Genomic DNA, 15,213 nt, shown 5'->3' with positions numbered 1-15,213 from the left:
ACATCATAACTCTCTCTGTGTGTGCTTGTGGACATGAACCTCATAGTATCTGTGTATACATGCGTTTGAATACATGTACCTCTGTGCAAATGGCAAATGTGCGCGTGTCAGTGAGTGTGTTTTTGTGTACCTGCAAATGTCATATAGGCCCCTTTCTTTGTCGTCAATGTTGCTCCAAAAAATAACTTGTCTTTATTCCGGAAAAGAAAGACCATTGTTGTCATTGATCCATATCTATCTATATTTCTAGTGTATTTCAGTGCTGCACATTCCCTGGGTCAAAAGAATTATGTACCGTACTCACTGACATGTGTGGAATGTGACAGTGGAAGAGAGACGTCTTTATGTAGCTCCACACGGATGCTTTATCAGCACCAAGACCAATATTAACATCCTCATTTTCTGTTGTCACTTCAAGAGAAAAAGGGTACTTTAGTAAAGTAATACTAAATGGATGTTCTACTGTCAACTAACAAAGCTGAGGTGTGAAACATTTGACTTGTTTGTGAATATGTGAGAGAAAGAGAGAGCGCACGAGAGAGAGAGAGAGAGAGGGTGGGGTGGGGGTGGGGGGGGGGGTTGTAGTTACTGTTGCACACACACATACACACACGTACATCAAAGCAGAGATTGGTTTCAGGAAATGTTTTATTATCTGTTCTCTTCCAAAGCTGCTAATCACAACCACTCTCTTTCATCTTTGCATCCCCCCCTTTCCACCCCTCCGATTTCTTTCTCTCTATGTCCCTCTCTCCTCCACACTTCTCTCTCCCCCATCCATCCTGTGTGCAGGGGTATCTGAGCGTTGGAAAAAAGTCAGATAAAAAAGACAACATTTATAATAACTAATTTTTTTGAAAAAAGACCCTTCCCTCTCTCCTCACATTGTCTTTTCTCGTTCCTCTGTCTCCTCTTCTCACTGAGGCCGAGGAGCGGTGAGATAATTCTCCTGGAGAATCCCTCTCGCACCAACAATAACCCCATTCCAAGTTGTTCGAAATATTGGAAATAATGGGAATATATAACCTGCTGGTGCCAAGACGGCAGGGAGCTGGACAAAACATCGCGCAGCGGGGAAAACATTGTCCCAATCATTCCCAAATCATTCCACAACAAAGGACAAGGGCCTCAGAATTGCCATAATCCCGTATTTTACTGCTGAGCAGTGATGAGCTCTGCTGTACTGTGTCTCTGTGTGAATGTGTGCAGTGTGACACATTATTTAGGCTTAGAGTTTAGGGTCAAGCTTACACTTTTTCCTTTGATCTTACAATTCTCTTGAATTGATTAAAAAGTCTTGGTCAGAAAGACAGAAGGAGAAAGGTTGGCTGATAAAGAGACAAAGAATGAAAGAAAGAAGAAGTGCGGGATGTCTTGCTTTAAATCTTTCCCCCACCTGTCTCTTTCTCCTTTCCGCTCCCTCCTTTCCTTCCTCCCTCCTTCTCTCTTCCCCTCTATCGCTCTTTGTCTGATCCCTCCCTCTCCACCTGCTCTTCTCCCTCTCTCTCTTGCTCTCCCTCCTTGTCTCCACCCCTTACTCCACCCTTCCCCGCAGCCATTGGTCAAGTATCCACCAATCACAGCAGAACCGGGGCCTGAGGGACTGCATATGCAAAATGCTGCTTAATATTCATGAGCTGCTATCAGGGCTTTAAGTCGTTGATTAGGACAGCAGCACAGCTTTCCGTCCCAACTGCCTGGCTGGCTGGCTGTGTGTGTACCTATAGCCCCCTCTCCCTGGCTCTCACACACACACACACACACCGCGCACACACGCTCCCTCACAGCTATACACACGCAGAGCCGATCAGTGCAGGCAGCGCAGAGCCTGGTAATTGTAGTGCTCCCTCCAAGCGGAAGGAAGGACCGAGAGAGAGGAAGACCGGAGAAAGAAGAGGAGGAGAGAGAGGAGAGATATAAAAACTTTGATTTTTTTTTTAAATTTACTTGTTTTTTCCCTGGAGGAGGTTGACATGACTATGACCCGGTATCGCCGATGGATTCGGTAGGACACCCGTTATCTGAGTGTTTTTTAATGCACTCTGAACAAGAGTAGGTAAATTTTACCTTTTAATCTTATCCTTTTATTCATCATTCAACTTGTCTTAGTCACTGTCTTTCATTGTGTGTGTGTGTGTGTGTGTGTGTGTGTGTGTGTGTGTGTGTGTGTGTGTGTGTGTGTGTGTGTGTGTGTGTGTGTGTTTATGTGCTGGTATGCAGCGGAGGTGGCCAGCACCATGTCAAGGTTGTTTCTGCTGTCAGGTGGCACACGTTCACTGTGTGTGTGTGTGTGTGTGTGTGTGTGTGTGTGTGTGTGTGTGTGTGTGTGTGTGTGTGGGGCTGCAGTATCCGGACAGCAGCTCTTACTCAGTGGGTAGAAGAGCGGAATTTCTGTCCCTCCACCTGGGAGCGAGACATACACACAAACACACCTGCATACACACACATGCGCACAAACACACACACACACTCATTAATAACATAGAGACACAGTTTCTCCTTCACTTTCTCTGTTTTTAAGAAATTGTTTGACATGAGTCAAATTGTGTTCAGGACAAAACAGCAACTCAGTCAAAGTATGTCTACTTGCGTGTATGCTGTGCATGTGTTGCGTGTATGCTTGTGTGTATGTGTGTATTCATCCAAGCAGAGAATCAGAGAGGTAACAGGGCATTGAGGTTACAGGAATAACGTGGAGAGACGGGAGGAAAAGGGCCCATAAGAAAGGGGGAGAGCTTGGCTCTTAAATGCCAGAGGAGGTAGAATTTCAGACGGGCAGCTCAGCGTGTGGCCCCGCACAGGAATTAGAGACAGTTACACACACACACACACACACATAACAAGCGAGTGCCGCTGAGCTGCTCCTTTAGCCAACGCTTTGCTCTTTTAGTTGAATGTTGAAGACGCTGTTAAAAATCAGATGAACTCATTGGCAGAACGGACAGCAGCAGTGTGTGTTATTGTGTGAGTACCATGCAAGTGTGTTTCATGAAAATGGAAAAGGACAAACAAACTCACAGAATAAAGTGTAGTAAAAATACCGATATACAGATACTTTGACCTTTTTCAAACGTTAGAATGTAAATAAAACATAGATTTTTCTGAAGTAATGAGTGTAATTTAATAGGTGGACTGCAATCTCTTTGCATGTATGAATTCACTCATGCCACTGATACTGTCAAATTTGCATTGCCATTAATTAATGAAACGATTTAATAGTAAATATGTAAAGAAATAAAAATACATGTATAGGGTAATTAGGCTCTAAGTGGTCGTGGCTTTATAGTAAATTAATTAACATTAGTTGCACTGAATCACAGCCTCATTTAAAGTGTTCTTACGGTAGAAAGTCAGAGGTGGAGAACTAAAAGGACAAAGTCAAAGCAGAAGCCGATGCAGGATGATTTTTACTGATGTGTTTCCTGAACATGATATTATTGAGATTTTTAAATAAAACGGAAATTTTTTGTGTACTTTGAAGCTGTCTCACCATTGTGTGTGTGTGTGTGTATTTAACATGCTGAGACCCTCTCACCTACACAGTATGTGGAGTGGAGAGGAAAATGTAAAAGTAAAAAGGGCAGCTGGTCTTTCATCATTTTTAAACAGATTTTTGGTATTTTTGGTTTGTTTCAGTTGTGATTAGATTTGAACAAATAATAGAGATTTACAAATGCCTAAAGAGTGATTCCTTTTCGTATTATTTTAAATTTATTGAAACAATGACACCCAAAGGCGTTTTTAATCTTTTTAATGGCAGTGCAATGCCATGAATCAGCCTTTGATGAGTTTGACAAAGACTCTGTAGAACAACCTTTCATATTGGTGATATGTTTTATATTGAGCATGCTGATTTCCTTTTGTAAATCAAATGACTGGATGTCCAGAGCAAAGTCTGATTTCAAAACATTTTTGACTGTAAGGATTCAACCCTGTACACTTTACTGAGCAGAGTCTGTGTGCTGTTCTTTCAACTGCAAAACAGTGTGGTGTATTTTAAGAACCAACAGCAATTTGGGTTGAACACATTAAACTCTGTTTTTTCATTGTGAATTAGACATAAAAGTGAACATTTTTGGCCAGAGTTTGATGAAAAAAATGTATAGCGTGAGAGCTGTGTTTAGAAATTAAGCACAAATATATTGACAGAAAGACACACTTTCATGTCATGTTAGCGGTGGAATGTGCTGCTTTACCTGTGTGTGTGTTTCTGTGAGTGCACGTTAGCTGGAATCGCTCTCACATATTTAAGAAATCCTGTGGTCCATTATTGCATCTGTCCATCTGTCCGCTTCTTCATCCATCCATCCATCCATCCATCCATCCATCCTTCCATCCATCCACCGTTCTCTTTTCTCTGCTCAGGCTTCCCCTCGTTTGCTCTCAGGCACTGCTTTCCTGCACTAATTAAAATATTAGGGATAATGATCATACCAATAATAATAATAATAATAATAACAACAAGTACCGCTTAAGCTGTTAACATAATTGCATTCCCCTCATGCCACCATATACATACCATTTGCATATCATTAAGGTATATTTCCGACGGTGACTTTAGTGAATTTGGTGGTTTTTGTCAGTGGGTGTGAAGGAGACGGGTGGTGAGAATTACACAGCGGCCGTGCTGATCATTCAGTAAAAGGTTTGCAGTGTGAGAGATAGCAGCATGAATGATTGCGGTCATTTTTTTTTCTAGATTTAATTCTTTTGATTTAATGACATGGAAATGTTTGTGATTGTGAGTGAAAATCTAAATTTTTATTCAATCAAATGAAGTCTGAATGAGTAACAGTTTGGTACATGTTTGAAATTGCACTCTGTCAAAGTTTGCCCTAAGTGAAACATTTAAATTCATCACACTAAATTCATACATGGCCAACAAAAATATAAACAGAATCATTTAGTTATTGTGATATTCATTTGCCATTTGAACATATTTAATAATTAATCGGCGCACACAATAGCGCTTTACTTTCACCCTGCAATAATTAGTAGTGTTTCATTTTATTGTGTCAAGACAGCAATGGAAACAATGCAACAGACAAATTCCATTGTTTCAGTTCATTTTTGGAGCAATACCATGACAGATGTGATCATGATTTTGGGGGTTTTGTGATTTTTGTGGTGACACAGTGTAGTTTAGATAAATTAACTGAAGAAAATCTAATTCTTGAAACTTTAAGGCAGTCCGTTCTGCTTACTGTACACTCTGTTGGTTTAAAATATCAGCAACATCAGTGCTATTTAACTAAAATCTAAATAGTGCAGCTTTGTAATAATGTAGTAGGCAAGGTAATGATCATTCGCCTTTGCTGTCGTTTAACACTGTGGTGAAGAAAAGATCAACATCTATGGAATTAATGAGAATAAAAAGAAAATATTGCAATATTGTTTCTTGTCTAAGAAAATAAAGAAAATCTATTATATTTCTCTCTGCATTTTCGTTTTTGTCAGTCTGTCGTCTTTCTCAGGCCATGAGGGAGAGAAAGCGGTAGAGAGGCAGAGAGAGTTAAAGCTGACTGGAGGGAGGGACGGGGGGACCAAAGAGAGATTGCGCAAATTAAAATCCTTTTAATCTCCTTATAAAATCATTTACTTAATTCATCTGTCAAAGCACGTCAATATGTGCCGCACTGATTGTTGGCTGTGTGTCTGTGTGTGTGTGTGTGTGTGTGTGTGTGTGTGTGTGTGTGTGTGTGTGTGTGTGTGTGTGTGTGTGTGTGTGTGTGTGTGTGTGTGTGTGTGTGTACATTTGCATCTGTTTGTTGTCATGCATGGATTCGTGCCTGCCTGCCCAAATTTTGTGTGTGTGCACGCGTGCGTGTGACCTATTGGTGTGGTATGAGGAGGTGTTGTCTTTTTTTGTGTGTCTGTTTGGCTGTCTGTCTGTCCCCACGGCATTCGTTGTCTGTCAGTTTTTGCATTGTCTTAGCCTACACACACGCACTAACACACGCAGAAACACACACACTCATGCATACGGCAGCCTCTCTCTCATGTGAAGGGTCCGGGCATTCCAGCGGTAATTCATTCCCATAAAGAGAGAGAGAGAGAGATGCAATGAGAGAGACAGACCGGGCGAGCGAGCGAGAGGTGGGAAGGAGGAGGGGGGGAGGTTGCTATTGTCTGACACCAGCACTTAGGGGTCCACTGGACACACATGTACGCTTGAACGCACACATCCATGCACACACATGCACGCAAACACACACCCTCCCACACATTTATTTGTGCATTTGCAGCTAAAAAAGTCAATTGAGGCAAAAATGCAGTTACACATGCAGGTATGCAGATATTGAAGACACACCATCACACACATGTGACGTATGTATGGCCTTGAAATTGTGATTTTTTTTTTCGGATTTATGCTCAATCCATCAGTTCTGTGTGTGTGTGTGTGTGTGTGTGTGTGTGTGTGTGTGTGTGTGTGTGTGTGTGTGTGTATGTGTGTATGTGTGAGTATGGGTCATAGGTCAGTGCCAGCCTTTATGTGTTAAAAAGAGCACTAAGAGACTGTACCAACTGTGACACACACACACTTGCTGCAATTAGCCATTACACCACACTGTGTGTGTGTGTGTGTGTGTGTGTGTGTGTGTGTGTGTGTGTGTGTGTGTGTGTGTGTGTGTTTGGGGGGGTGTGTTATCGAATGTCAAAGCACTGATTGAAAGAAGAGAGTAAGAGTGATATATAGTGAGAGGCAACGCCGCTCATCTCTTCTCATCTCTTATCCTTTTAGCCTTCCCTCTCTTCACGCCGCTCATCCGCTCATTCCTTGTGTTCCGTCATCCATACATCAAAATGTGCATTCATTTATCATTACTCTAATCACATCTATCACATAATTTATGCTTTGACTAAGAATTACTCTTCTTGCTACGTACTGAGTTTTCTGTCTCATTCAAGCCTACTTTTATGACGTTTCTACTTTATGTAGCAGTGTAGCTTAGAGAGATGCGCAAGAAAAAGGGGAGTCTTTGCCATTGTGCAATTTGAGCTTCCAGTGTCATAAGCATGTGGTATGTTTCTCCTTTTGTGAAAGTGTTTTTACGGATCTGTCTGTTTGATTTTAGAGAATATTGAATTTTCTTAATTTATGTCTTATTTAGCATCTGTAATATCACTTCTGTGGCTTTATTATTTTTAGTGAGGGAGTTACTAAAATGTGATTTCAGCTGTTCACTGGGTAAACTATTAAGCTGCGCTTCAGAACAGGAAACGTGTGTGTGTGTGTGTGTGTGCGCGTGCGTGCGTGCGTGCGTGCGTGTGTGTGCATGTGTGCAGGCGTGCGTGCATGCATGCGCCCATAGTGTCGTGCTCAGGGCCTCTAATGCTGCCTCTTACTCCTAATGGGAGGAGACAGCGGAGACTGGGCCACAATAGAACAGATTTAGATGGAGAGGTGCTGTGCATGCGTGTGGGTATGTGTGTGTGCCAGAGTGTGTGTGCATGAGTTAAAGAGGATCGAGAGAATGATGCAGGTTCAAACGTCTTGCCTGTCTTTTGCACTTTTTTTGTTTTGCTGTTTCTCTCTCTCCCTCTCTCTCTCTCTCTCTCTCTCTCTCTCTCTCTCTCATCCTCTGGGTCCGTGGGGAGAGCCCTATAGATTGGCTGGTTGGATAGTTCTCCCCCTCTACATGCCCAGGCCTTGTATAGCATGATTAAATTGTCATTGTTTCGACAGTGTGTAAGGGGGGTTCAAAAAGACAAAAGGGGAAAGATACAGTAGAAAGGGACATGGATAGAGACTAAGAGAGAGCGAGAAAGAGAAATGAATGACCATGCTGCCTTCCGACTGACAGTGAAATATTCCTCCTCTCATCCTCCCATCATGCTTCATGTGTGTGCCTGATGGGGAGAGAATGACAGCCCAGCCCATCACCCCACCCCTCTGTTTATTTTTATTTTTTTAGTCTTTCTTCCTTTGCTTTTTCTCTTTCTGTGTCGTCTGTGCACTTGGCCTCTTCTTTGGTGTAATTCACTAAGTTTATCAAATTTTCATGACAAATTAACTCCATCATCACACAAATATAACCCTAGTTATACATCATCACTTAATTTACCGTACATTCAGGCATCCTGGCGCTAAACAAAACAAAAACAAAAGCGCATCTTTTCTGAATCAAAGAATGGTGATTAAATAACACTTTATTGCCTTTATAATAACAGCATGCACTATAAAGTACTGTAATACTCATGGTTTTCTTGTGATAAAGGAGAGGAGAAGGATTCTTAAAAAAAGTTTTTTAAATTGTCCACGTTTTGCTTCATAACTGCTTGTTGCCACCAAACTTTATTGATTTTTTTTTTTATCATCATAGGATAGAAAGTATTCAAAATTACATGTAAACTTTAAAACGCAACACATATTTTATTGAAATAAGTAGCAATTTCAAAACAGCAATTTTCTTAAGTTAACGGTTTTACGTTATTTTCTTTTTTTCTGCTTTGTTTCGAGTCGTCGCTGATGTTATAAAGCAGTTTGTTTTATTACAAAAACAAACAAGCAAAATGTACTCTCTAAATGCAAATAGATTGGTACATAATATGTGCCGGTTTGTGTAAAATGCATGATAGGTATTGTTTATATAAAAGTTTATCGTATCATTCACGTTCCATGAAGTTGTTGAGGAAAAGGAAAGGTCTCTAACAAATGTTGAGGATAGAAAGCAGCTCATTCTGTAGATTTATTTTGTTACACAGAACAAACCGCTCTACGGTGTTCCTGTTTCTTCGCCCCTAACATTTTCCCAGCGATTCATGTCAGTCACATGTTCACACACATTGTTGTGCACATGTGCAACCCAGAATCTGTCTGTGACCATTAAAGAAAAATGCATCAGTGTGTGTGTGTGTGTGTGTGTGTGTGTGTGTGTGTGTGTGTGTGTGTGTGTGTGTGTGTGTGTGTGTTTTTTTGTGTCTTTTAACTCTGTGTTTGCGGTGCGGACTTAAGTTGTAGCAGCGCGTTTTATATAGGTTGATGTTCAATGAAATATTTTACATAAGCCTTAGATTTTCAAAATTATCAATCTGGTTTCAAATAGGAGCGCCACAATCAGCCTTTTTCATAGACAAACTATAGGAAATATCTGGCGAGTTGAAACTGAACAGGCACTTAAATATTTAGAAGTGCGGAAATGCCCACAGCTTCAATCACTTTTTTCAAACCTTTTCAAGTATGTTGTCCTCAGTATGTACGTTCCTCTACGTAGCCGATACGCACTTCTCTTGACCTCCGCAGATAATTCATTTCCCCTTTATCCCCGTCTTTTTTCACCATTCACCCCCCACACACACACTCCTCCTCTCCCTCCCCACACTCCCCTCCCTCGTGGAGCTGTCACCTTTCTGCACCCGCTCAGTCCCTATTAAGGCCGACAGCCCATCTGCCGCCTGCCCCGCTAACAGCTCCCGTCGCTAACGCACACACACACATCCACATTTACTCAGACACACAAAGGGCTGCAGTGTCGAACCCTACTTGCCCTGATGCATGTGCAGACACGCGCAGAGGAACATAGTCACACACATTCGCATATAAATATGTTAATGCACTCAGTATTTGTGATTATCTAATGATCATTTTAATGTCTCACTGTTACACACACACAAACACATGACTTTATCAGACTCTATTCATGAGACTTGATGTTTTACAAATATGTCATTATTATATCACACGTGCAGATATTAAATTTACATTTTTAACAATTATCTGACAACATTATCAGGAACAACTAACAGTGCAGTCATATCGCACCACCTTTTACCAGCCAGGAGCCTAGTAATGGAAACAAGAGCCACAGTTGTATTGTTAAGATGCAAGAAAGGGAACAGTATAAAAGGAAAATAGATTTGAAATTTTTTTTCTTTTTCACTTTGCTTTGTCCGATTTTTGGTTTTGCATATTGTGAGGAGATGGACTGGATGTCCCCGTTCTTTTGCCATTTATATCCTGCAAATTAATTTGTCGTCTTAGTTTTTTGTTCATCAGTGTTCATATGTGTATGTCACCTACAGTATGAAACTGTGTTTGTTAATTAAAATATGTTTATGTGGATATTTATGATATATGTGACTGGAAGATATCACACTGCCCTGACTAGAGGGGTAATTAGGAAGGGCAGTTGGAGCCCTGTGTGTGTATGTGTGTTGTGGCATTTGCTCCCTTCAGGGATAGGTGCGTTTTGCATTAGCAAGAATGGCAACTGTCTCATCAATCACTGCATCACCATGTCACACACACACACACACACACACACACACACACACACACATACTGTGTCATGGTCATTCTGTTCACAGATGGGCCAGCAACACATGAGCGAGTCACTGAGCATCAGAAAGACACCCACAATCTCCTTACTTTCACACACACATACACACACATATACACACACACAAACCTCACATCCACAATGTGAGCATGTGTGTCTCTGCTGGTGCCGCTTACATGTAGTGACAGGAGCGTGAAATAGGTCAGGTAGACTCACATAGGTTAATACTCTTCCCTTTTTTCTCTCCTTTTGCTTTGTACGCATGTATACATATTTATGACATGAGCTATTTATTTTGCTGATGTGTAAGTACTTTTATGGCATTGAAGGCTTAAAATGAAAGGTTTCTTTAAATAATCTGAATCCTGAATTGTGTCTATTGTATTTTTTCTCTTGTAAGATTTCCCTGCATTGAAAAGAACAACTAACCGCTGTTGATGCCTGATTTAAATGATTGTTTGCTGATTTTAAGATGCCTTTTAGCCTAAATTTAATCTCCTGGAATGAATAAAGACATGAAAAAAAAAAACGATTACTTAGCCATAAGGTATAATGTAATAAAACAGAATCTCCCTTTGACAGAATCTCCCTTTGTAATCCCCAACCGTTTTAGTGTCCGGGTTAATGCAAGTGGCAGACTGGAGGTGATTTCTGCAAAATCAAAAGGCCTTTTGCTGTTTAGCTAAAACACTGTAATAGTGATTTGTCTCAGGACATGGTAAACTCAGGTTTTCTTTCTAAAATTGCATCTCATGGTTCACGATAATGAGGATGTAAAGCTATAGTTTATAAGGAAGTCACGTCACCCTTCCAATGTTTGCCGAATTTCTCCCTTTCATCTTCATATTATTAATCTCTACTTTTCATTTACTTTGTCTGCTATGTTGGTCCGTGGAAGGATTCACAATTCACGAACAGCTTCTTTTGTGGCTGGAAAGGTCGGGATGGGGATTCAAACTAACAACATCATGTATACATGGTACTGGGTGTACCTTAGTCCGGTGTGACACCAGGACACTCCCCCAATAAAAAAAAAAAAAAAGCAGTATTAAGTGTTGCCTGTCTATGTAGCATTGTGACACCGCAACCAAAGCCAATAAGTGTCTGAAGCAGCAGCAGCAGCAAGATATCGATTCCTCCTATTCACCAGAGTGGAACTAAAACCTACATATTACACACCCTGGCCCTCCACCTCTCACTGAGCCAACCCAGCTCTGTGGATGGAGGGAGGGGGGGCTGTCAGACGAGTGATTGGTCTGTCTACCTGTCTGCCTACACCTTAGAAGCAACCCACAGTGGGACAACATTACACACACGCATACGTACACACCAGTGTCTGTGTGTTTGTGTGGTAAACGTGTCTATCAGTTTGTGACACATACTAACATCCTGCTCTATTTACTGATACACATCGTCTGAGACAACACACACATAGGAGTGTGGTAATGACTCCTGTAAAAAATATTCAGCGAAACCAAAACAACATTAACTGAAAGAAGTATGATTATTTAATGTAATAGCTATTTAGCTTCTTGCATTGCTCAGAGAGCTCCCGGGCGTTATTGCTTTGATAAGTTTGCTGTGAAAAGATTAGTCAGAACCAATGTAAAATAGTTACTGTTTCAATTTGTAGATATCTCAGCAAGGTTTCAAAGTTAAATATAAATAGTAAAGTATTTTTCCTTTTTTAGGCCCATTTTGGAATAACCAAACATAATTATTTAGACTTATCTGTCATTATGCCAAAAAAAAAAAAATACAAATCTTTAAAACGCAAAGCACAGGGATGCCTCAAGCATCGCCAGAAGGCGTCTCTCATGCATTATTTCAGAGGGATCACTTACCAGTTGCGTCCTGACATCTGTTTGCCAGTCTGAATTGGTTTCTGTATTTTTCTATATTTTGTTTGTGTGTAATAAAGTGCATTTCTTCCCAAAAGCCCCGCTCCATTCTCCCCTGATAGTTTTGTTTAAATGTTGGCCACCCAGCAAATTTTATCATAAATCCTGCCTTCTCTCCTCCTTGACGTCATCTATAGCCACTGTCCCTTTTTTCTTGCAACGCCGCGTTTGTAATTTATTTATTTTTTGCAATGGATAATTTTGATTCTGTTGCCCGCAGTGACCTTATCACCCTGGCGACAGCTCCTCCCATGACGACAGTGCTGGGTTTGAGTGACGGATAGCAGTCCCTCCTCCGGTGCTTTTACTTTTATATTCCCTCAGTCTGAAGCTTTTTTGCAAGGCTAAAACTGGTAAAACTCCTCTGACGTTAAACACAGCCGGGGTGTGCTTCAATTAGCAGTCTGACGCAGCCACCAGATCGCGCACAGACAGATGCATTTGACAGAAATGTGTTAGCACATTCCAGGATCAAAGTCTCGTGTACTGGTTTAAAGTCACAACCCGTCCTCTGTGCATCTGTCTGTCTGGCTGACAGCTGTCTGTCTGTCGGTGCTCTCAGCATGTCGGCCTGTGTGTCAGTCTGTCTTTCTATGCGTCTTCGAACCTGACTGTCCGCATACCTACCTGTCTCTATCCTGCCTGTGCTAAGTTGTTGCATACGCATATAACTATTTGTGTATCCTGTAGCTGTTCGTTATTTCTACTGCAAAAGCAAAAAAGTGTACGTTGAATGTGTGTGTGTGTGTGTGTGTGTGTGTGTGTGTGTGTGTGTGTGTGTGTGTGTGTGTGTGTGTGTGTGCATTAACTACATGTGTAACACATGACATGGTCTCCAATTTTATTATAACTTATAACTTGTAACTTTTTTGTTTTGTGTTTATTCTTTATCTTACTGCAACCTTTTTCTATCCATGTTAGTGGCCTTACCTATTGTTAAAAAAAAAAAGATTTCTACATTTCTTAGAAAAACATTACATTATTTGTCCCTGGACAATCGATATGTATGTGTTCTCCTAATGTTTAAATTTTAAAAACTGTTTTCAGTCTTTTTTTTAATAGATGTTGTATCTTTTACTTGACGGTAAAATGGTTTGATCGCCATGTACCATTTGAAAGGCCATGTCTCAACTGGTCTTTCCCATCTGCGGTTTCTCTACCTTATTCTGTTGCACTGGCTGTATTTTCACCCCTCCTTCTCTCACTTTGTCCCTGTTTGCAGAATGAACTTATCGAAGGGGCCATTGGTGAACAGCAGCAGTGACGATAACTCCAAGTCAACCTATAGTAAATGCGGCGCTGGCGCCTGGAGGATGCACCAGAGCTACGATCCACTGGAGGCAAACCACATGAGAGACGCACATGCCCTCTACAACCCCAGGTAAGACAGAATGACGAGTGGACCAAAGAAACACAAAAAGAAAGGGAAAGAACGAAAAACGTAAAAGAAGAAGAATCTATGACTCAGGTTCAGTTTTACACAAAAGCCACACTTGACCTCTATAAAACTCAGATGAAAGAGAAAGAAGAGGCAAGCATTTGATACATCAAAAGCCAGTGTTTTTAGTGGTCCGTGTGTGTGTGTGTGTGTGTGTGTGTGTGTGTGTGTGTGTGTGTGCGTGTGTGTGTGTGTGTGTGTGTGTGTGTGTGTGTGTGAGAGAGACATAGCGCTGAGAACTTTTCCCTCTGACCTATTAAAGCATGAGGGTTATATAGTTTTGCCTTTCTTAATTTTCATTTATGTATATCCTAAGTCAGGTATTTCTTCTTTTCCTTATTCCATGAAAGCAGGCTATATCTTCAAACAGATAAAAGTATATTTTACATTTTCTGCATACACGTTTCTATAAGATCCATGTTTAAAATAAGCTGCTCTGCTTTTGTGTCACCATGTGCAAAAGGCAAAATTACTATATTGTATGCAATAAGCAGATTTACCTCCTTAAACGTATTAACAAAGCAGTTTCAGTAGCCTGTATTTTATCTGATTTTCTTTCTTTTTTTCAGTTTTAAAAATCCCCCACAGAGTGACTGCTTACAAACCCTAATCAATTATTTCTGTTCATCAGTAACAACAGACAAGGTCCTTGGAGTAGCCCAGTCTAAAATGTAAGGTTCAGCTTTCTAAGTGGTGTATGTTTGATATTTGATAAGCAGTTTTTAGTTGTAACACTACTATAAAGATTAAAGTAAACATGGCAAAGTGTGGAGAAAGGACTTTATTTTCTGCCACTTAATACTAGTTTTTGTGTGGACATGTGTGTATGTGTTTGCTACAAATTCCACCTAACACATTACCCAATGTGCAAATGCAAATATTTAATTTTGAAAAGATGTACTAATACTGCTATGTACTTTTTTTCTTTACCTGGAGTAAAGAGTATATCGAGTATCACAAGAAAGCGGGATTCAACTTCTGGCTCAAGGACACTTCAGTAGTGCAAATGCGTCACAGCATAGAGGCTTTATATTATATCTTTCAGTTGAAGGACAGTCACTGTTACCATTACAGTAATCCCCCATGCCATCTGCATGTGCAATAAAGCATGAAAAGTTTAACCAAAGGGATGTTTTCCTTTAAAGTTATCCAGTAGAAACCAGTTCTAGGTTTGTGTTGTTTGCCTTAGCCTATTTTTTTAGAACATAAACTGTAAATATGCTGCTTGTTTCATGTTAAAACACAGCAAATGTGTGACGCATGAAACACAGACAGAATTTCTCTCTCTTCATTTTCATGTTCCCTCTCTGCCACTTCCTCTCTCTGTATTTTAATCATTCTAAGTGTCTCCCAATAAAAGATAGAGCATCATGCCCAGATTTCAAGTGTAATTGTAAGTATTTGTTTTGTACATAATGAGCACAATGCTGGTTTGTTGCACATATGTTTGTATTTTATTCAGTATTTTCTCACCTGAGATTGTTGTGACCCAGCACTGCCAATGATTTGAAATTACATTATTAAATGCCATTGTGGCAAAAAGTGTTCAGATTAGCTTCCCAAAACTTTATCTATTGGTCGGGTATTTGATGTG

General features: G+C 40.5%; 1 protein-coding gene across 5 annotated transcripts in view; it reads left to right on the top strand.

Moving 5' to 3' along the window:
• Positions 1 to 1,694: 1,694 nt before the first annotated feature.
• esrrga (estrogen-related receptor gamma a) overlaps positions 1,695 to 15,213 on the top strand; it is a 79,527-nt gene continuing 66,008 nt past the window's right edge. For 4 of the 5 annotated variants that reach the window (XM_078251618.1, XM_078251600.1, XM_078251609.1 and 1 more), the window contains exons 1-2: positions 1,695 to 2,052; positions 13,404 to 13,562. In XM_078251618.1, the coding sequence (XP_078107744.1) occupies positions 1,997 to 2,052; positions 13,404 to 13,562 (215 nt within the window). In that variant the 5' untranslated portion in view covers positions 1,695 to 1,996. Of the gene's footprint in view, positions 2,057 to 13,403; positions 13,563 to 15,213 lie in introns of all 5 variants that reach the window. The other variant, XM_078251627.1, reaches the window with a different exon arrangement.

Source organism: Sander vitreus, chromosome 1 (assembly GCF_031162955.1).
Source record: "Sander vitreus isolate 19-12246 chromosome 1, sanVit1, whole genome shotgun sequence".
In the NCBI taxonomy this organism is placed as follows: Eukaryota; Metazoa; Chordata; class Actinopteri; order Perciformes; family Percidae; genus Sander; species Sander vitreus.
The sequence above is the reverse complement of the archived record's forward strand: the minus strand, read 5'-3'. Positions and strand labels throughout refer to the sequence as shown.